At 46.2% G+C, this 22,736-nt stretch overlaps 2 protein-coding genes across 6 annotated transcripts in view; both read right to left on the bottom strand.

Annotated features, from left to right (window-relative positions):
- Positions 1–22,736, bottom strand: part of LOC120904653 — a 109,729-nt gene that overhangs the window by 24,073 nt on the left and 62,920 nt on the right. For all 5 annotated transcript variants that reach the window (XM_040314829.1, XM_040314830.1, XM_040314831.1 and 2 more), the window contains 5 exons: positions 15,609–15,655; positions 15,154–15,285; positions 11,386–11,558; positions 5,860–6,117; positions 1,679–1,774 (listed from right to left, as the gene is read on the bottom strand). In XM_040314829.1, the coding sequence (XP_040170763.1) occupies positions 1,679–1,774; positions 5,860–6,117; positions 11,386–11,558; positions 15,154–15,285; positions 15,609–15,655 (706 nt within the window). The remainder of the gene's footprint in view (positions 1–1,678; positions 1,775–5,859; positions 6,118–11,385; positions 11,559–15,153; positions 15,286–15,608; positions 15,656–22,736) is intronic.
- On the bottom strand, positions 18,967–20,185 carry LOC120904665. Its single transcript, XM_040314848.1, has 2 exons — positions 19,282–20,185; positions 18,967–19,203 (listed from the first exon to the last, which is right to left on the bottom strand). Exon 1 carries the CDS (start codon positions 20,123–20,125, stop codon positions 19,391–19,393), a length of 735 nt encoding a protein of 244 aa, XP_040170782.1. The 5' UTR covers positions 20,126–20,185; the 3' UTR covers positions 18,967–19,203; positions 19,282–19,390.

The raw sequence follows: 22,736 nt of genomic DNA, 5'->3' as shown, positions 1-22,736 counted from the left end.
GTTGGAGCAGAGTTGGAGGTAGAGTTTCAACTTCAATCACGCTTCAAACGGCATGCTTGATTGCTGGCAGGCAGTGTGCGAGCGTTTGAATTGGGCAGTGCTTGAAAAACAATTTTATCCAATAGAACGCAAAACCACTGCCACGTGGACGGGGAGGGGAGTGAAACATAAGGATTTTGTTTTCGCCGAGCAGACATGAGCGTGTGCTTGGTTGAGCAATCAGAATAGCTTTTTTTTTGTTGTTGTTTGGCCCACCGCACACTGTTGCGACATCCGTCGTGTTTGTTGAACACGTTGGAACGGAAATGACATTAAACCAGACCGCGTTTTGAGTCCAACCAACGTAGCGAGAGGATTTCCAAGTGGAGCGCTTGTTTAATGGTATGGAAATAAATAATTAAAAAATCCCGTATTTGGTTCAAACCAATAAATCTTTCTTCTTGGTTGCAGGGAGAAGTTGTTTTTCGTCGCCAAATTGTTTCCGTGTTTGATTTTTTGCAGAATATTTCTGTCAAATGAACGCGTATTGTTATGTTGATTGCATACATTGAGGATGTTTTGCTACATCCATTGCATACTTTAAGGCTGATTCAACAACTGCAATGGATTGAACGTACTGTGTTATCGTAAGATATAGTTTTATTTCCAAGAAGTTGTTGTCATATTCGGAGAAGAAGTCCATTATCACGAGACTCGAAGGTTTATCCTATTTCCTGTCTCATTAACACACACAATCCAAGGCCATCGCACAGCATGCTTGTTATGATTGGTTCGTTAGGACTAATTAATGATCAAATTTCACCCTTAATCATGCACGCTTGAGCCAGCAATCGACCTGTTCATTATGTACATCAGTTTACTAACACGATTACTAGAGTTGTTTCTAGCGAGGATTGGCTTTCGACTCGATGGTGTACTTGGTATCCTCTTCTTACTAACCAGTCAATGATTTGACTCATCAAAAGTATAAGATTAAATTATCCATCCACATGAGATGAGACGTTTCCCCAACGTTGGTACAATTTCTTGGATTAGATAGCTTGTATACGAAACAATACGTATAAATGATACACAATTGCTCCGTCTGTCTTGCGAAGAGTAAGAAACATAATTGATTCCAATCCCTTCAATAGCGCACACATATACACAAATTCCAAGTAAAAAGCATTTAATAGCACAGCGCCGTACTGCTACATGTTGCAGTTTTTCATCGCATCCCTCCACACTCTACACACAACTCCAATCAGCTTCATTGCCTGGAAGCATTCCACACTGTGGCGGTGAGGTTGTCCTTTCACCGACATCGGCTGCTTGGATCCGTCCCAAGAGAGATAGACCAAGAGTTAGCTTGTTGAGTCGGGCAGCAGGACAATTTGCTCCTCCGGCTTGTGTACTGGGGAACTGTGCGTTTGTGTGGCACCATAAATGTGTGCTTTATCGTGTATCAATGGTTGTCGGAAGTGTGCCAAGTGCAATGAATGTCATTGCGTAATGAAGTGTTCGAATGCGGGCGTACGGTTTGTGTGTGTATGTGTGTGTGTGTGGGTGGGAGAACAGGTCAAGGCAATCGATACAACCGAAAGTATCCTGAAACACTTTAACGCGTGGGACGTTTTGCGGGGACAGTTCGTTTTAAATGGAAAATATATTCATCGTTCGTTTTCGGCGCTGAACAAACCTTGGTGGGCCGCCCGGGATGCCATCGATAAGGCCTACGTTCGGTGGTGGTGGTGGCGGCGGTAGCAGATCGTTATGAGCTGGACATCGATAAAGGCTGTGCACCATTGAGCCGACGTTATTGCGTGCAAAAGAAGCAGCGGCACCAGCGAACCGATATAGCGTTTGTTTTGAGATTACCGCATTGGAGTAATTGGAGCATAAGTTGAATGAAAAAAGAGGAAGAAAAGCGAAGAAAACCAGATACAATATGTCGCTAATCAGGAGAAGATTGTACCGGGAGAAGCTTCGTAGAAAGTAAACATTGAAAAACAATTAAAGATTTGTGTGGATTTGTTTTGTACAATAAATTACAATTGATGGAAGTGTTGAAATCGTTTTGTTTGTGAAAAGTTTGTCTGAGATTTTGGGAGATAGTAAAAGTAAGGGACAATGTACAAATATTACAAAATTTATAAATAACATCAAAAATGTCAAACTGAATGCTAAAGAACTGGCTGCTTTTTGACAGTAAAATCTACTTGGAAGATGTAAATGGGATTAAAGAGGATTATTTGAGTTATTTAAATGAACAACATTGCTTTGTTTGCTTTAAACTTTTTTACAAAACTTATCTAGCTCTACGAATACCATTTTACAAAAGCTCTATACGACGACTGCACGCGACCACTTGCTTCACTATTCACGCTGTACACAAAACCATCGTTTGATTGCAAGACAACATCAAACAACTCCCGCAAGCCTTGCAGCAACTGGTTTCCAATGCCTCGGTCCCATGCCGTCTCTCCCAGCAGGTCTTTACATAAATAATTCAATTTTCATTTCGTTATCTATGTCCTGTGGCCTTCGGTTGACGCAATGCTCGAAAAGCACGGTGTCCTTTCATTTCGACACGCTATTGACATTTCGATGTTTGAAAATCACTGCTCGACCGCTTGTCCATAGTTTGATTTGTCCCGTCGTTCCGAGCGTACTCGCACACACACACACGGCCATGTCACAGTTTTGGACAACGTTCATAGCTCGGATTCAGCCGCTCCCAGGCAGCCCACAACGCCACAGTCTCGTACCAGTGACAGGTTAGTATTATCTTTCAATTAGTGCTAAAACGTTACCAATTTTCCGCCCAACATCCCAGCTCTTCGCTCACGTTAAGCCACAAGTGGGTTTCGAGAAATTCGCCCGTTCGCTTTCACTTGGCATCGTGCTCGTATTCACTCGCTCGGGGATCGATCAAATGGCACGAATGACGAGTGATAAACGATCGGGCTTATGTTTCAACCCGGAGGATGCACTGGCGCCACAGCCCCTGTGTATCGATCTGTGCGCGCTCGAGATGGTACGGCGGTACACCCGTGCGGATGCTTTTAACTTCTCATCACACTCAAATTACGCTTTCGACGTGCTGAGACCGTGTGCTTTGGATGTGTGCGCTGCACCGTGCATGAAAGTTCCCAAAGCAAATCAATTTCCAGCGGCAAAGTTCTTTAGCAGCTGTCAGTAGCATTCAGCATTGAGCGCCCGCCAAAGCGATATTGATGTTATGAGCGCCGCAAGGTTAAGCTTCTCGGGAGCTTGTCTAAGGATTAATTTCACGCTTCATTAGACGTTTCGTTTAAGGGTCATGTCATGAATTTTGGAGCATGTTGAGCCGGACGGTTGATGAGGGCCTCAACCTCACATGGGCTGTGTTTCTTCGGGTCGTCTTCGCGGGTCCAGTTTCGTAAATGGTATGAATTGATTGGGAATTTATTTTCTCCAACTGTTGGAGTGAGCAAGGGCAAACGTTAAATGTATTTCCTTGCGGATGAATGCGCTTGATTGGAAGCGTTTTGGCCATTTCTTGTAATAAGACGAAGGACAGCACACGTGCGCCTAAAAGTATACTACACGCAACACGTTAAACGCCTTAAGTTATGCAGTTTTTTTTATAATAAATTCATTATTTCAAGCAATTGACAACTTCTAATAGCTCCAGTTGAATTGCTCAGCAGAGAAATGTAATCAACAGCGATAACACTGATCATACTTTGTATGTGTTTAATTAAACCTACAAATCACTTAGCAGTGCAAACCAATGCCTAAGCTTGCACACATTATCTTGAGTCTATAACAAAGTGCACTCATTATCGTAAATAATGCCTGCAGCATCGATAACACCAACTGATGACATACGCTGTGTAATTTCCGGACGACTCTCTGTGCATCAAGCAATGCCTCTGTTTCTGCTCGATCGATTTTCTTGGCATGAAACCTTCTGTAGTCTTCAGCAAAGCCTGTCCCGTACATGCACTTTCTAGATTGGCTCATTTTTCACACCCCAAGCCTACTATTATATCGAGTGCACCATATCGAGGGGCAAAATTGCCACCATTCGTTAGCTTTACTTGCCCCAACGAAAGTGGGCACTGCCTGGTAAATGAAGTACTAGATTCGTCTTTAAAGATGCCGCACGATACGCAACCAACTGGCCTGGAAGAAATAGTCCTAGTTTCGTTTTATAGCCTCCATATCCTTCTCTCCAGTCGTTCGCAGTATGCAAGTACGTAAAGCCTGTAGTCTAAACGACCTCACCACTCGCCGTCCCTTATCCTTGTGAGTCACGCTGCCGCACATGCCTGCCAGAGTCTTTAAACTTGGCCTTGGTTGTACGGGGACGGGGACCATTTAGTACGGGGTCTCATTTTACGCGCCCAGTACCGAACCGGTTATGTGAGCTGCTGTACGTCTGTGTGCGCTATAAAATAAGAAATGTCGCTAATGCAAAGCTCGCTGTGTCTGCCAAACTACAACAAAAAGTACTCCATTCCAAGGCAACGGGAACGAAGCACGAAAACGACCCACCCGTGTGTTGTTATGGTAAGCTGTTGTAGCTTTTGCATAAAAAGGTTGTGCCACCGTGTCGGAAGGCTCCAGCAAACGGGGCTTGGATCATGCGAGCTATAACGAAAAGGATCCGAATGCAATGCGAAGCGCCACTGCGGAATATGTGTGGCATATGAGGCATACAAACCCCTGCCCTGCTGTGAGGGCGCATCGAGCAAAACACCGTAATTGTGCCGACACGGGTTGGGGGAGTGTGCATTTTGTACCGACGTCTTGGAATAAAAGCTCGACACCGAGGGACAACAATAAAAGAAAATTCTCTTTAAACGGAGAGAGCCAGTTTCAATGGTGGGTAGTGGCCTCACTGGAAGACTTTACATCTTTTACACTTCGCTGCATCGGCTCCATGCTTGCGTTGGCGCTACAGCGGAAGTACAAGATCAAACCTTTCACTCATCCTGACAGCACTCGGATCAAAACGAAAGCCTTGCCTTGCTGCACGATTTGCAAGTGAGCAGGAGACACCCAGGAAGTACCGGGAAGTGCAAATAAATGTCTGTCGAGATGTTTTACCAATACAGGATACCGTCCGGACTGGGACTGGGTGCAATAAACGGGCTGCTAGCATTCAGCCGTTCAGAATTGTGTCGAGGGAGATTATTTGTTTGCTCCAACAGTAATGAAACCCATTCCCGGGAAACGGTATGCCATAGAGACAGAGAGAATGAAAGAAAGAGTGTGTTGAAGAATGGAGTTGGAAAACAATACAAGCGAGATGAAGCAATGGGATGGAAAATGGTATGAAATTACAGCTTTCCGTCCAGCTCTTTGACTGGCTTTAGTGCAGAGCGATACAGACAGCGAAATAATAGGGAGGGTAGCTCGTACAAAGGGAATTTGTACGTTGGATTTACGAGGAATGAACACCGTACGGAAGAGTGTATAAAGTAATCATGAGCTTCTAAATAACATTCACAAAAAATATGGGAATACACAGCATACCAAGGCAGGGCAGGGGAAAAAAACACAGTAATGTTTACACCGAGACTGGATTTTGCGTACATTGAACCAAAAAACAAGGACTTACACTGGATTTCAGGGGGTTCTTCTACTCGTTCATTAATAACAGGAAAAGGGAACATTGAGCAAAGCACAACAACAAAAACACACACATACACACGAACAAGGGGGCTTTGGGAAGGTCAGACGAATAAAATGTGTTATCTTGTGTCGCAAAGTTTGTGGTGGCAAACGGGACGGACCGGGCTACCGACCCTTCCCCCGGTTTACCCGGGGTTTTAGAAAATTATGATTGTTTGGACGGAATTTTCAGCATTGCGGGCGATCTTCACCTACCTTGGACCCTCTAACCGTACCGCTTCGTCCTCGGCCGGCAGCCAGGAGCCACCGTATCGCTTACTGTCACCGCCGGCCGGCAGTGTTGCGCTGCTTCCTATAATTAATCCCGCACTGCCGCCACCGCCAGCTCCACCGCCGCCGCCCTGGCTGCTGTTCGATAAAAAAGAGGTCGGCTTTCGGCGGAAGTACGAGCTTTCCATGTCGTCATCGTACTGCTGCAGGATGGATTTCGCTATCGGACCGGAATTGATGTACCTGCAGTGAAAAAGGGACGAGAGAAACCGTTGGGACGAATGAAAAAAAAAAAACACATAGCGGCAGAATCGTGAGAGAGAGAGTGAGCTTTGTACGGTGGCGGCACGAAAAACAGATCGTATCGCTGCTCGGAAGCAGTTGAAACTTTGCCAACCGGTTCCGGTGCTGGGGGGAGGTTTAATTTACTGCCCCACCCCGACAGGGTCACTCAATTGTGGAAGGATGGAAGGGGAGGCGATCTTTTTCTTAAGAGTTGGGTGATATTTGTAACGGCAGGGTCACTGATAAAGTCTTGCTGTGTTTATTTACAAAAGAAGCCGGTTAAGGTTAACTGCCGACGAGGGAAAGTTTGTACGAAGAGGTGTGATTTACATACTTTGGAATGTTTGTGTAAGAGCTCGTTGTTTCTTTGTTAAAATTTGCAAAGAAAGAACATATTTTAGAAGGCCACTTTTGTTTGCTTTGATGAACTTTGGAATGTTTGTGTAAGAGCTCGTTGTTTCTTTGTTAAAATTTGCAAAGAAAGAACATATTTTAGAAGGCCACTTTTGTTTGCTTTGATGAAGCGTATCTTTTATACTGATGACGTTTTTATTGAGATGTTTAGTTTTTTTCACAAAATGAGAAGTTCTCTTATAGGAAATATTAGCAAGACATTATAGTGCATGGAGTATACAGTCCGTGATATATTAAAGTTTTACCATCCAAACAAAACAGGAAAGCAAACAATGGTGTGATTTTTCATATCCATCCTATTTCTACCTTAAACGCCTAAAGGTATGCAATGCGCAAAGCGTAGTATGCTTTTCAAGATTTTCAGAGTACATTTTTAAACGATTCTTGTAAGGTAACCGTATTATTCTGCAAGAAATAGACAGAAAAAAGGGCAACATTCCGAATCAGTTAAACAATTTACAACCTCGCTCAAGCACACCCGCGAATTTGGGTCAGCGATGTATTTTCATTCAAATTAATTCATCCCCGGTACAAGGATCTCCTTCTTATCCCTTACTCTCTCTATCTCTCTTTCTCGCCGCTTGATTAAGGCAGCTTCTCTGTACGTGATACGCTGACAGTACTCAACAGCTTGGATAAATTAAAATTTCACACCTGTCTTCTTCCGCTCCACCGACGACCCCCCACCGCACAAAGATGGTGATCAGCGCTGAAGCTATTTCAATTCCAACTCCCAAAGGGGGTAAAACGCTCCCCCGGCCGAACGGACGGACGGTTGTAATTTGTGAGCTGCATAATAATCATTCCGTGTCGTGAGTACGAGCTGTCATTAGTCTGTCGAAACGGGTGCTGCTCCAGTTTCTCAGTTTTATCCTTGGACCTTGGGACCGAACCCGCCGACTGGATCGCCGTTGTTTTAGAAGCGCTGTGCAGAATCAGCAATTTCCATCGACTCTCAATCATGGAGCTGGTGGTTGAATTCCATTAGAATTTCACCGGTCCCAAAATCCCGTTTCAACGTTCAATACTTCCCCCCGAAAGGTCGTTTCGGTTCGAACCCGATGTTGCCGGTTGGAAACCTCAAAAAGAAAAGCACACACACTCACACACAATCCGTAGCCACCAGCAGTTTCCAAATGTCCCAGAATTGAAAGGGAAACGGACCCCACGTACCCGCTTTCGAAGCTGATGATCATGAATATGAGATTCGAAAAATTGCCATCTGCTGGTTGCCCTTTTCTGATTCGCTACCTGTCCGGACTGGCCTGGTGCCTCAAGGCACCCGCCTCCGAGGCAGCAGTGGCAGGGCCACGCAACAGCTGTCCACTGAGTTTCATCTTCAAGATTTAGGTCAAACCCCGTAACCCGGTGGCTCCGGCAAGTCGAACGAAAGGTGTACCAACTGTGGCAGAGCGAGTGTGTACACATTTTTACACAAATGTCTGAGTAAAAGGCAGTAAAAAAAAAACAACCCTAGCAAGCATCCTGCCACACCGCTGGGTTCAAACGAAAGGCCACCCCACCCGTTGATGGAAGATGGGTTACAGATTCTTTTATTCATTTTTCGCAACGGCTCAGAATTATCATAAAAAAGTATATTTTATGCATGTGCCGGCTTTTACCTTCGCCGGCGTTCCGGGCGCGCGCGCGGGGCAAAAAAGGGAAGGATTAGAGTTTTGTGCTGAATTTTCATCATTTCTCCTGTGCCGGGGACGTCGTCGTCGCTGCGGAATGGGGTGCGAACTCATACTTCCGTGACAAATATTTCATCGTTTAGGGGAGCTCCAGCTGAGGTGGAGGAAAGCCCGGAGACCGGATGATGGAAACGGCCGAAAGAAAATCCTTTGCTTTCAGCGAAGGTGTAAAGGAAAGGGAGCTTTTTGAATTGAATTAGCCCGGCTAAGATGAGATTACCCGTATGGAAGCCATTGAAATAACGGATAAAAGAATCATGTTTGCCTGTATTTTTCTTTCTCTCTTTTTGTCTCTCTCGCGTCAATCCTGCGGCGTTGTATCTCCGTACTGTTTTGGTGATGCAGTAAAGGGACCGGAGAGATTTGGTTTTTAAAACATAAACATAAAACATCGCTTCCAGGGGAGGGTAAAGCAAGAGCGGTTCGCCCGGGTAGTGGATTACTCGTTAACCTTTCGTGTTAATAATGCCTTTGTATGGTTTTGTTGCGGCGTTGGTGGTTGATGGAAAGAGACCATCGGTGGCCAAAGCAGGTGATGGAGACGTAGATTGAAGACATTTATTTTAATGAGCACCTTTCTATGATTGAAATTTCCTTCCATGTGGGTGAGGGCAATAAAGGAAAATATTCATGAAAGTGTAACGATGCATGAATGCACGATTTAGCCAGTTTGAATGTGTTATGATTAATGTGATTGCAACTGATTCAAGCGTTTATGAATTTCCGTAACTGCTTATTGAGTCATTAGCTCATTCCAGTAATATTTCACGATTGTCATGCAGGTTGCATACATGTAAGGATGATAACTTTAAAGTTGTACGCCTTAAAGTATGCAATCTGGAATACAATTTACATTTAATGATTGTTATTCGTTGTTTATTGAGGAGGATTTTTGGCTACAGCACGTTTCATTAGAAAAAATGTAACTTTTCGTATTTGCATCGTACTAATTGCCCTATCGACGCTTCCATTCCAATTGTATGCATTGTTCTTCGTCTATGCATATTCCAATCCTTTGCTCAAATGTGCAACGTTACAAACAAAATGCAATACCTTGTAAGCATTCGTGAAGCATTCGTTTCAGGGAACATTTGGCCTGGTGAAACTATTGACACATACCAAACATTTTGCATCGTACGCAGCAGTCGAACCAGCAGACAATACTGATTGTAGGTGTAGCCATCACGTGACCCAATTCCACTCCTTGCCCGTCTAAATAGCTTTGCGTGCAACACACAAAGACAGTGACAGCGAGCGAGAGTTACCATTTGTGAAGTGGAAACATTTTACTGCAACGTCCACTGCCAAACATCCTCCGTGCCGATCCGTCTGCGTCTCTGTACCCTTGCTAATCTCGATTGTGTTATTGTGTGTGTGTGTGTGTGTCCTTCCCGGTGCACACTCGTTACCACGATGACATCGGTGCAAACGAACGGTGGTGCTGAATGTGCTGTGAAGGATAACCGAAAGCCTTCACCTAGATAAATTGGTTGAGTAGCGAACGCAAGCCGGAGCATGTGCCACATCACAAAAACCAGCCAAACCCCATTGAGATATCTACCAGCTTGGCTGCGTCGGATGGACGCTCCGGTGGCGACACTGTTTAGTGACGATCCTCGATGGCATTGCGAGTTATCGCTCTCCCCACGCACTCTCCATCCAGGCATCCCGACCATGAACCGCAACCGATGGTCGATGGACATGTTTTCCGATCGACCAGAAAGCACCAACACACAGACCGTAGTGGGGCTATGCATTAACTGAATCAAGCGCACTCCCAGGTCATGGTAAGAGTCATGTGTCGGTTTTGGTGTGCAGACGGGAGCCACATGCCCAGCATCGGTGATGTTATCACCCGAATAAAATGGTCGGGTGAGTGAGTGACGAAGATATGGGGCGGATTTAGCCGGGGCAGGCACACTGGTTTCGTCCGTCCGCTTGTGTGCATTGTGGGCGCTCTTGGCACGACCGTGCACCGTGCGATCCCGAACGGACGATGCGGTGCAATTTATGATTTCACCAACTTCGGTACCTATTGAACTTCAATTTATCTTCCTTGGCTTTCATCCAGCGGTGGTTGCTTTTGCGTCTGTAACTGACCTTAATGTTGCCGGTGACGTTGCGTCGAGGCGAACCACGAAAACGGGAAAACTTTTCCCGTTTGGTTGTGTGTGTGTTTGTGTGTTTTTCTTTTGCTCTCTCTGTCTCTCTCTATAAGTGCACTTTTCGTCCAAGACCTTCAAGTATGACCTCGTCGTTGTCCGATGGAAGCCATTAGAGCTTAGTGTGCGCCGGGGCAGGGATGGAGCGGCCCAGGCAAATGGAGACGCATGTAAGATATTCCACGAACTCTCTAGCCAACTATTAATAGTGCCCGAGCCATTGCCACAGGCAAGCAACTTTGGTGGACCTGTTACCGTCCGGTCATCCTGTCCCCGTTTATAACCAAGCACAATCCTTCTCTCTGTCTCGCGTCCTCGCGCTCGCACTCACTGGTTGCCGTGAAATGAGTGTGCATAATTCAAATGGTAATGAATAAAAATTACCCAACGACGTAAAGCCGGCAGCAAGCTTTTGCTGTTCTGCCGTTCAGGTCAAAGCACACACAGTTTCACACTGTGGTGGAGGTCATTCACAACGCGCTGGGTGTACCAGGCAGCATCCATAATGAAGAGTTATATTGATCTTGTACTTGGTGGGTTAGAAGTAGAAGGATGCTGAGGGTAAGATTGTTGGTAAGACTGAGTTATAGATTCTTTTTTTTTTTTTGTTATGGAATGTAATGAGGCAGGACGCTGGTCTTTGCGTTGATTAAAATTCACTACGAAAAAGGATCATTTGTGGTCCGATGCGATCTTGTTACGTAGTTACGTAGTTTCTTACTAATTACGCAGCAATTAGGAATCTTGATAGGAAGTTTAACTGCTTTCGTTGATCATTGTAAGCTGTTTTATGCAAATATTCTATGAAAATGGTTCCAAAACGCCTAAAACTATGCAATCTGCAAAGCAAATTTGCTCTAACACAGTAAGGATATACGTTTTCCTGCCGATTTACTTTTTTTAGACGCCTAGAAGTAAAGATTTCCTTACAAACGAGATAAAATGTTTTTCCTCACCTAGGATAGCGCTGCATCGGTGCATAATCGGCGAGGTTTTCGTCGGAGGGCGCCCGCCGACCCACGCAGACGCCCAGAAACGACTGTGGAGCATTGCGGCCGGACCAGCAGCCAAAAAATCGTTCCCGCCGTGGCTGCTCTATCGAGTTGAGTTGTCGATCCGTCAGGCAGTACTGTGAGGATAAAAAAGAGGATAAAATCATAATATTGGATTATAAGTTGGCAACATTGTTGTGCGAATTTAAGTGATTCGTGCCGTCGACACGCGTTTCCATGACAGAAATATAAGCTATTCAGCAACAGTATCATTTTCGGAGGAAAGACACACGAACACCCGGTGACTTTAGTTGAAATATCAACACTAGTGATGGGTAAAGTTGGCAAAAATCCGGAGTCGACTCCGATCCAACTCCAATAAATTCGGAATCGACTCCGGAAGATAGGTCCGCGCTGCAATATCCGGAGTCGTTCGGAATCGTCTGGAGCCGTACGGAGTCGCCCGGAGTCGCCCGGAGCCGCCCGGAGTCGCCCGGAGTCGGAGTCATCCGGAGTCGTTCGGAGTCGTTCGGAGTCGTTCGGAGTCGTCGGAGTCGTTCGGAGTCGTCCGGAGTCGCCCGGAGTCGGAGTCATCCGGAGTCGCTCAGAGTCGTTCGGAGTCGTTCGGAGTCGTTCGGAGTCGTCCGGAGTCGCCCGGAGTCGGAGTCGTCCGGAGTCGTTCGGATTCGTTCGGAGTCGTCCGGAGTCATTCGGAGTCGGAGTCGTTCGGAGTCGTTCGGAGTCGTTCGGAGTCGTCGACTCCGGACGACTCCGGTCGACTACGGACGACTCCGAACGACTCCGACTCCGGGCGGATCTAGTGGTTCCATTTTGCCGGAGTCGGAATCGAACTAACAATAGTCGGTATCGGATCGGAGTCGTGGGTGCGCTCCATACAGCACATCACTAATCAACACCACCCAATTTGATGTGTCCATTATAAATCCCCAAAAAAGTTGACACACAAAAATAAACACCACAAACCGCTCAGCATCCTGTTGTCAAACATTGTTGACATTTTCCATTTCCAGCTGCTCGCTCTCGCCCACACTTTTGCACACGAAAACGCCAAGCACGCAGCTGTTTGATTTGTTTGTCCTGGGTTTGAAGCGTTACAGGAAGCGTTTGAAGCGACAAACCGCTCAGTAGTCTCGTGTGTGTGCGTGCGAGCTCGAATTCTATCCCTGCAGGGTCGCGTTTTCAATTCCACCGTCAAATAGATGGGGAAAAATTCAATCAACGCTATCCACGGTGGGTAGGAAAATTTTATTTCATCGGCGAGGCAGCAAGGGAAGACGTTCGGTGACGTGCCGCAAAAGCAAATCCCACACCCCGGGTGGATGACGCTCGATCGAGTTGCCTTCCATCAAGGATCACATTACCTTCGATAGGAGTGTTGTGGTGAATTGAATAAGAATTGAAATCAGTGTGTAAATTGTGCGCTGAATATTCTTTTTTTCGCATTAAAGTCTGGGCCAATCAACAGCAAGGCGTGATGTCCGTCGTTTGTATTGCAAACAGCTTGTGTATGGTTGGCGTTACAGTGGCATTGAAGCTTTTCCGTACCCGAAAAGGCATTGAGGTGTATCATTCGCTTTTACTATTTACTGTCTTGCGCTGTGCAACATGTTGCTCAATAAATAACTAACTTTCTTGTGAATCAATTGCAGCACAAATTATGCTCCACGAAACAAAGTGAATGTCACGTAAGTACAAGACGAAATTTGTTCACATTGCCGACTTTCGCCTTTCAATCCTCCGCTAATTGGTTGAATATTTTATGATGAAATTTGGAAGCATATCTTCCCGCGTTTTGAGCGGGCTGTGGTCCATGAATTAGTATTCCTTCTGTCTTCCGAAAGCTCGCCCATCACAAATGTCACATTTGCTCCTTTCCGAATGCGCTCTCCAAATACACACATCACATCAACCGCACCCAAAGCCTCCCCGGTGTCTTGTCTTCGAAATGTCTTCGAAAGTGCCTTCAAGACACGCTTTTGTTCGCCATCTCTGCCTTTCTCTCTTGAGAATTTCGCGGTGAGGGCAATTGGAAGGCGGGCAAAACTTTTGCGCTATCAAATTGTTATGTCAAAGTCAGCCAAGTCCCAGCTCGGCGCGCGGCCGGAGCACCAACACGAGCGCGCACGTTGCGCCAAAGTTCACACAGCACAGCAAAAGTACACCGTTTTGTGTGTGTTGGGGTGTGGGGCAAGATAATGTTGTCGGTGAGCAAATTTGCACTCCCCACGCTCCCAGGCCGGCTGCCCAGGTCGCGGCTTCATCCGTCCCGCTTTCTCATCAATCACGCCACAAGCCGGGTTTCGATTGCGAAATGATCAAACCGGTGTGCCAGGATGCGCCCAATCACTCAAATCGTGTACCGGTTTGTTCCGGTAATCGGGCAGGAATCTTCAAACAATCAAACCTTTACGACCGGGGCGTACCTGGCTGTACGAGCCGGTCGGAGGGCGCGGTTTGCCGATGATTAATGGCTGCGCCAAGGCTTTGAAGCGAGGGAAGCTATTAATTTCCCGGGAGAGCAGCGACAGATAGAATGGTTCGGTTGGGAGGGGGCCAAGAAGCGGTGGGTTAGATTCGTTTGGACAAGGCAAAACTTTTTCGCGAATTCATTGTCAATTTGTGTTTTTTTTTCTACTCCCTTCCGGAGCGTCAGTTTGTTCGGCTGTGGCCGTTTTCATTAGCAGAGTTTGCTCAAGAACGGTTTTCTTTTTATGTTTTTCATGCCAGGCCTTTGCTTTTCTCGGTCAAACTTTTATCCCAAGCGAGTGCTGTTGCTACTATTAGAAGCAGCCACTTGGGAGCTTGTCTTTCCGTCACTTTGGCAACACTATGTGGAAGAAAAACGAAGAACGTATCCACGAACAGAAACAGGGTGCCCATTTAAAGTTGTTTGCTTTTCCACGATTCCGCAATCAATTATGGTTCAACATGATTTTCAAAATTTTTCACAAACATCCTCCAGACGCGTCGCAGTCCTCCCCAGTCCACCCGCAGTTGAAAGCGCTGAAACCTTTTACCAAACGCCCACCCAACGGCTCGGGAACGGCTTCCGTAAAGGGACAACTTTAGTGTCAACGATAAAGCAACCCTCACGCCTCCCTCAAAGTCTCCCGCTTCAACTTGTGCTCATTTTGCATAATTGCGCATAATGGTGCGCCCACCGGGCGAAGACTCAAGCTCCACTCAACGTCCAGCGCGGCAATTTTTGCCACTCCAAGCCTGCCAATCTCATTAAAGCGCGTGCCTTCCGTTGGGAGATTTAGCGAGCCAGCCCTGAAAATGGCTCCCAAAGCGACCGCCAAAGCTTTGGCACCGTCCACCAGCCGGTATACCCGGTCTTTTGGAGGAGGAAAATGACGCCCGAATGAATATTAATGTAATACGCACCCAACCCTCCACGTTGAAGGCCGTCTTTAGATCAAAATTTTGCCTCTCCCGCAACAGAAAGCTCGGCAAGTTGGCCGGGCACAATAGCGTACGCGCGGGAATACGCACTTTAACGGCGCAGCGGTTGATTGGCACGGGAAGGTTGAAAGGCACGGGTCACGTAGATGGGTAATCGAGTTAAGGTTTCTTTTTTTTTTTGGTTGGTCGTGGTAGCTGCTTTTGGGAAGAAAGCCATTGACGGCATTTCCCAGGCAGATGCGACGGAACGTTTGGCGCTGCGGCGATTCGTTCGCTTTCGCACGACCGACCGCGGGCGAGCCTTACCTGTTCGCGTATGTCTCCCTTCGAGTAGACGGGAGCCCTCGAGCAGGGCCCCGTCTCAAAAGGCCGTCCCTTCTTTCGGCCCATATTTTCATCTTCGGAGTCGTAACTGCGGGCCGCAAAATTTACCTTCGCCTGGAACGAGATAATGAGGTACACAAATGATTGTGATGGGGATGAAAAGGGAATTCTTAAAGCGATGAAGAATGGCACAACAACTTAAAGAAAACATTGCTTTCACTGATTTATGGGAAAATATGCTTTAAAAATGCATATTTATGGGAATTCCGTAAAGTTTGCATACTTTTAGGCGTTTGAATAGCAAATGGTGTCTGTAAGCGCCTCAAAGTATGCAATTTACTTTGCTTTAGTATTATAATTGATGGAATAGAGTTGTTAGTCAGATAGATGATTATTTTAATGTCAAAAAATATGAATTTCATTTCAATTCCCCTTACCTGCGACGATGTGTCGATATTTCCCAGCGACGAAGCGTGGTGAAGGCCTGTAAAAAAGAGGGCAAAAAAACACACATGCGACGGTTAAACAGAAATCACCACACAATATCGTAATCAACCTATGCGCACCCATTCCCAACCCGAGGGGCCGAGATTCACTTTTCTATCAATAAACCCGATAACAAGCTGCCCGAAAAAGGCAAACGACATCATTAGAAAGCAGACAGCAGCGAGCGAGCAACAACATTCTCCTGTCCTAGGTTTACTGCCGGCTCTGTCCACGTGTGCACTTCCTACTGTTCCGATCCATTTCAGGTCGATAGGCGCTGTAGCATTGAAAGCCAAACCCTCCATCTCACCTCCCCCTTCCAAAATGGTGTCAGTACAAACAGGAAGCATCGATGTCGTTCGGATTTGTTGTAATGTGCCACCCATTTTGGACACGCTCTCAAAGCGCCCCGCGCGAGATGGTTGTGCGCAAACCAGTAAAGAGGGGAAATAATCCACCTAGCTTTACGGCATCTGCAGCCCATTTTGGGCTATTTGTTTCGAACAATAAATACATGTTTTCGTTTAGACGGGTCGGTGTGCGTTACTACTTCTAGGAACCGAGGCGGTGAATTCGATCCGTGCGGCCGTGTTTCCGTTTTAGGTCGCCTTTTTTTTTGGTGCCGTGCTGTGTTGTTGGGCGACAGATAATGTGAAATCGAGACAGTATTTTTAGGAGAAATGTGGAAGAAAAAACAAGACACACAAATGTGACACCCAAATGGGGAAACGAACGACCAGTAAAAAAACAACCTTTTGAGAGGCTGGACCAGCGGCAACAGTACAGGTCCAGATTTGGCTGTTTTTATTTATTGCAAAGTGCCACTAACAGCAAACGCCCTTCGGTCTGCATTATTTCGCAGAAAACATGTATCGAAGGACTGCCACGAACCGTTGCTACGTTTTATCTCGTGCCCTTAGCAACCGTATGGTGGTGGTGTGTTTCAGGAAAGGTGGAGCAAAAAAACAAAACTCTCCACGTACCGTGTGATACCTTTCGACACCTTGCAAGCTAGCGGGAAAGTAAAAAAAGCTCGGAGAGCTTTCGGCGGCATTTGATTTCGTCGCAGCGTGTGCGGGGAGTTCGGTGCGAGTACAACGTAAAACGTTGTAAAACAAAGTATTTTATTTCAAGGGATAAGAGCAAGGTAATGATACCTTCCCCGGACTGGAGTGCTCTCAGGTCAGTGTAGAGAAGTGCAGAGGAAAGGTCGGGTACCAAGATGTTATTACCATCCGCGCAAACGAAAGGGAATGCAACGCGAAAGCTTCCTGCCTTTTCGTCAGTACACAAGGGGCACAGTTTCCCATCTGGAAGCTGGTTGCACCACCACCATCTTGTTCTTCTTGCTCGGGAGTGTGTGTGTGAGTGAGTGCTCCCGGTTTCGAAGGCAACCGTTCCGGGAAGCAATTTCGCCCGTACCGCACGTATCATTTCAACCTGCGTGCTCTCTCGACAGACACGTCACGTACCGCTCGTAATCCGCCAGCTAAACGAGACGTATTACGTACGAAAACGACAATTTTCTTTCCGTTTCGACCCGTGTTTTGGGGGGCAACGCATTCAGCCAGCCACGTGTAGCCATAAGGATAGTGAGGATAGATTTCCGTGCGCATGTGGCATGACAGCGGCAGGAATAATATAGGCCCGGTTTGGTGGACTTTGTTTCCTGCTCGGCTGCTTTTTTTTGGACAAGTCGTTTTCATTTCTTTTCTTTCTCTCTACCTTTTGCTGTACTACACAATAATGGGATTCCGGTGCGAGTGTGTATTTACAAACAAAAACAGATCGCAATAATACGCAACACACAAAAGTGAGGCCTGTGCGTGACCGGAAAATTCGATTAAGCTCACTAATCGAATGGAGTTACGGTACGGCCTGGTGTTTGTTTGGTAAGGTAGAAGAGCAGAAAAAAGTGTTATTGAAAGAGATGAAATTGAGCGAAGGACCAAGGATGAAGCGGTGAATCACACTGAAAGTTTGTTTGAGGAGGGTTAGGGGTTTCGTGGCACGAATGGAATGTAGGAAGGAAATTATGGTTCATATGAAAAAAACAGAAAAAGAAGTTGGCGTTTATCAGCCAATCTCAGATTAATGAGATCATTTAAGGCAATTAGGCTTTTGTTGTAAAATAAATAACATCATATTGCATACTGTTAGGCGTTCTACACTGCTGACCTTTAAGTACTATGGGAAGCAAATGATGGCTCAAAAACAGCCAACCAAACATCCACCGAAATTTGTTGTTTGCAATCATCGTCTGTCAAATTATTGATTTAAATCACCAAAGCACACAATTGTGACGCTTGTGGCTAAAGTTTTATCTCCCAGCGATAACAGAATAAAAAGCACCATCCGCCACGAGCATCCTTTTGCTTCATTCCAACTTCCCTTCATTTAACAAACAAAAAAATCTCAAATCGGGTAAGTAATTTAATTTACTCGCCTGCGGAGCATCTCTTGGGAATGCTTGCAAAGATTCAACCATTCGAGGGTTGTTTTTTGCTTTCTTTTGCTGCAACCACCACACTGCCCAACAGCACCAAAAGACAACCAAAAAACATCCATTACTCCGACCGGAAATCGTCGCTCTCCGGACGGTCGTGATTGGTCCAACAGGATAGGAACGGCGAAAACAGCGATAACGCCAACCAGCGCTGGAGTTTGCTGGAAGAAAAATGGTTCTGCTTTGTCCCTACGGCTGGCGCAGAAAAACAGCCCAAGCAGTAGTGGAATCGATTTTCCTCACCGCGAATCGATTCGTACGGGCGGGCGTTCTGGGAAGCTCATAATTGAAAGAAAACTTTCCATCTTGAACCCATCATTCAGTGTCTTGAGGAAAGTTAGGGGATGGAAAAATGGAAAGAAAGAAGGGAGACAGTCCAAGGGACCAGAAAGAGAAAATTTAAAATCGATGAGCTGCTCGGTCTGCTTGCTGAATTGAGCTTCGATAACACCTTCGTCATACCCAGTTCGAACGAGAACTTTCTCATCATCAGCTTCGTTATCGTCATTGAACATTATCAGCTCTTTCCGTTGCTGTGCTTGAGGGCAATTCCTGTTCTGCTCTGTGCATCGTAATGCATCACAGCACAGTTGATCCTTTTTTGCTTTTTGCCTGCCAAATTAAAACAACTAAAAAACCCTTTCTTAAATAATTCCTCGTTAGTGTATAACAGTGTGCCAGCGCCAGCGTATAACAGTTTGTATGGAAAATATAAATAATGAAGCAATAGCGCGCCACACCAACAAGATGGATAGCGCGCTAGAAACAAGCAAAACTCATCACCCTAACGACACACAAAAAAGTTGCTCAAGCACGGAAATAAAACAAGTTTCTTACTGACTGATATTGTTTCTTTGCTGCTTCTCTGGAGTGCTTCTCTTCACACTACAAACAGCGCAGGAGCTTACACAGGAACGGACAACACGCTGATCGATCAAAATGACGATGATTGCGCTACTTTATCCGTTCGCCCAATGTTCAGCGAGTCACGGTTCCGGGTGCTTTCTTTTTTTCTCCCCTTTCTTGTTAGTCCAAAGTTCCTAGTCCATCAAGAGGAGCGAAGAAATAGTTTCGGGATTAGCATCCTTCTGCACCTTCCAACACACACTCACACAGACAATCTCACACTTCAGCACTGCAGTGTAAACAGTGTATTCTGTTCGTGCGCTACTTTCTATCCATCCGCAGCTCCGCAGCAAAAAGAACGACCGAAAACGGTGCAAAGGATTACCGAAGACGCTTAATTTTGCAACCGTTTACAAAGGTGGCCTGTGGGAAGGTGCGGTAAAGGTAGAGCGCACACGGATCCACCCCCTTCCGGCACGCTTCCGGGCGCAGCTGCTCCAGCACCAGCCGGGCACTGTGAAACAGTTTGGCAAGCTTCTGCTCGTACAGCTCCTCCCTGCTGCCATCGCCACAGAGCAGTATCTCCTCATCGCTCTCAACACCGTGGATGGCTGGGGCGGTCGATGTGGACCCAATGTCACCGACCGTCACTGCCCGCCCGTAGCGCACCACGGTAACACGGTCCGGGTCGCACGACCGAAGGAACTCCTCCACCGTCGAGCTCCTATCACTGAGCACGAGCACGTGCAGCGAGTCCGCCGGGTGCTCTTTCGTCAATTGTAACAATCGTCTTACGGTGCCACCATTACGGCTGACGACGAGGACGTGCAGGGCGTGGTGTAGGCGCGCGAGCAAGATGCCACACTGCAGCAGAATGTCTCGGGCCGGCTGTGCTGGGCAGTGCTGATCGTTCGCTCGCTTCTCGATGGGAAGGGGCCGTGCCAGTGTGACCGTTTCGCAGGCAGCGATATGGCGAGTGTCAACGAGCGAACGCCAGAAGCACTTCGGGATGTACCAGGGCAGCAGGTCGGCCGGTGATGGAAGCGCCCCGCGGAAGATGTCCTTCAATGTAACACTAACAATTTCAGCCCGTTCCTTCTCCATTCTGTCCCCCATGACTGGAGCGTGGATGATGTTGATTTTGACGTTTGCGGGATGACAGCAAAGAGGCTCCTGCAACGGTTGCTATGCTTTCTACAATGCTGCTCGTGGAACCATGGTTACTGTGGCAGCGGAGAGTGAGTGCAACTTCAAATCACAATCACAAGTGATTCGTTATTAAAACGCAACTAGGGCGGCACAGCATGTAAATGTAAAATGCATTTCAATGGGCAATAATGTGACAACTTTGGCACGCAACGACCCCTTTGAGCGCTTCCACCGAATGGTGACCGTAATTGAAAACCATCGATTTGGGTGGCTTTTCAATAGTGCTTGTTATGAAATTATTATCTTTGCATTGGCTGGCACGGCCCGCCTCGGAAACGTGCCCATCTGCTCACGCCCAGTAATCAAATTCCAATCGTTCGAAACACACACACGTGCTAAGCCATACATTCGCCATTCGCCGTTCACGAGGCACACGAGTGAATGCAAACAATAATACATTCAAATACTGCTACCGTGTTTCGCCATATGTTGCCGCAGGTTCCGGACGGCGGGCTGGCATTCGAACCGAGAAACATGCAATTATCGGCTACATCGACGGGCACATTTACGACACGATGGGTGCCTACGGAGGCCAGCAACGATGCAGTGTTTGCAGTGTTAGTGCAGTGCAGTATGCCAACTAGGGTTGGAATCAATGGGAGATATAAGAGGAGGCAGAAGGCTTGCAGGATGCTTTCAATGCGGTACTAATATCTGGGTCAAATTTGGAATCAATAATCGGTTTTTTTTTCGCAAGGAAAAGGTTTTCTGTGAAATATATTCACTAAAGTGCTGCTTTGTGATATTAGCTTAGTATAAATTTGATGAGAATGAGAAGAGTGCACCTTAATCGCCGGTCTGTTTGCAACTGTGTATTCGTTTGTCCCATAGTTCATTACATAATTCATTACAAAGTTCATTCGTGTAGTTCGAGCAGTTCATTTCATGCAGTCCAAATTATTCAAGTAGTTTTATCTATATCCTATGGTTTAGTTCCTTCTAATTCATATGTGTTTTTTTATTTGAATTCATATTCGAAATATTAATGTTAACCCAAAATCCAACAGTTTTCATTTCAGTTGGAAAACAGTTTCTACATTTTATTTTACATTTACAATATATCATTTGCTAACGCAGTATGATAAATTTGAAGGTCTAAACATCGATCTAAGCGAAAAGAAACAGAAGCGACAATTGTAACGGTTCTAACAGCCTGAAAGTATGCAAAACGTATTACATTTGAGCGTTTTTACATTTTTGTTGTATTTTTTGCACAAGTTGTCCGCAATAAAAATAGCAAATTCGATTTAACAAGGGTTAAGTAAGGTATTTTCTAGAAATAACTGAAGATAAATATAGTTCTTTTTGACAAGTCTTACAGGTGTTTAGAGGCTAGAAGCTTAAATGTTTACATTTTTTTATTTTTGGACTGTTTACAACAAGTATAAGGGTAATGCAAAGAATTAAACATGAAAATAAGCAATGTTTTCACTCAAAAATGATGAAATGTATTACAATGGTCTTAAATTTAAGCTTTAATCCACAAAGGATGCTGCTGTAATTGCGCAGTTATTGATTATTCACTCAAAACTCTTCACATTCCATCCCCTGTGCTGATGTTCAATTGAAGCTTAAAGCTCCATAGCGCGACGCACACACACACACACACACACACACACACACACACACACACACACACACACACACACACACACACACACACACACACACACACACACACACGGTTGCTTTACAATCCATCCACGCGCTTACATCATACCACAATAACCCCGCCGACCCAACCCGTCGGATGAATAATTACATTCCTTTCCCACCAATCGAGCTGAACCGCTAAATTGCACGCTTTATTTGTGTTTCTACTTTGCGCGAGGTTAATTTCCACCGGCTGAACCGGCTAGATTGCACGCCCGGAAGCTGGATGAAGGAAGTGAGATAGAGATGTGTACAGAAGAAGGGAGAGAGAAAAAAACAGGACTCGTACACTCACTCACCGATCCCCGATCGATACGCGGAACGTGCTCGCCGGGAATGCAAACAACGTGCCATCCCGGTGTGCTTCCTTTCCTAACATAATTTACTAACATTCAACCAAACACGTGTGGTAGTGGGCGTGTGTGTGTGTGTGTGTGTGTGTTTGTGTGACTGTGTTCCAGCCCGCGTGCACTCATCCGTGATGAAGTGTGGACGTGCCTTGGGACCGGGGATGCTCCCAAGCGATGCTAGTGATTGCGAAATTTCGATACGCTCGCGGGTGGGTGGCACTGTTTGTGTGAAATTCAAATTACTCCCCAAACACACATAACCACCGAAACCTGAGGTTGCTGGGGTACGCGGGTCAAGAGCGAATCCTTCTGGTTGGGGGTTGGTGGTCGCATCTATGTGTTAGCGTCACTGAAAATCAACCACATTGGCTACACCGCTCGTTCCGCCGAAAAAGAGCTCCTGCCCGTGTACGAACACAGACACCGAAGACTACACAAAATCAACGGAGGTGATGATTTTGCCCCACTTTCTGGCTGGTATGGAGAGGTCTCATTAAAAAAAAACGAACCAAGAT

Source organism: Anopheles arabiensis, chromosome 3 (assembly GCF_016920715.1).
Source record: "Anopheles arabiensis isolate DONGOLA chromosome 3, AaraD3, whole genome shotgun sequence".
In the NCBI taxonomy this organism is placed as follows: Eukaryota; Metazoa; Arthropoda; class Insecta; order Diptera; family Culicidae; genus Anopheles; species Anopheles arabiensis.
The sequence above is the reverse complement of the archived record's forward strand: the minus strand, read 5'-3'. Positions and strand labels throughout refer to the sequence as shown.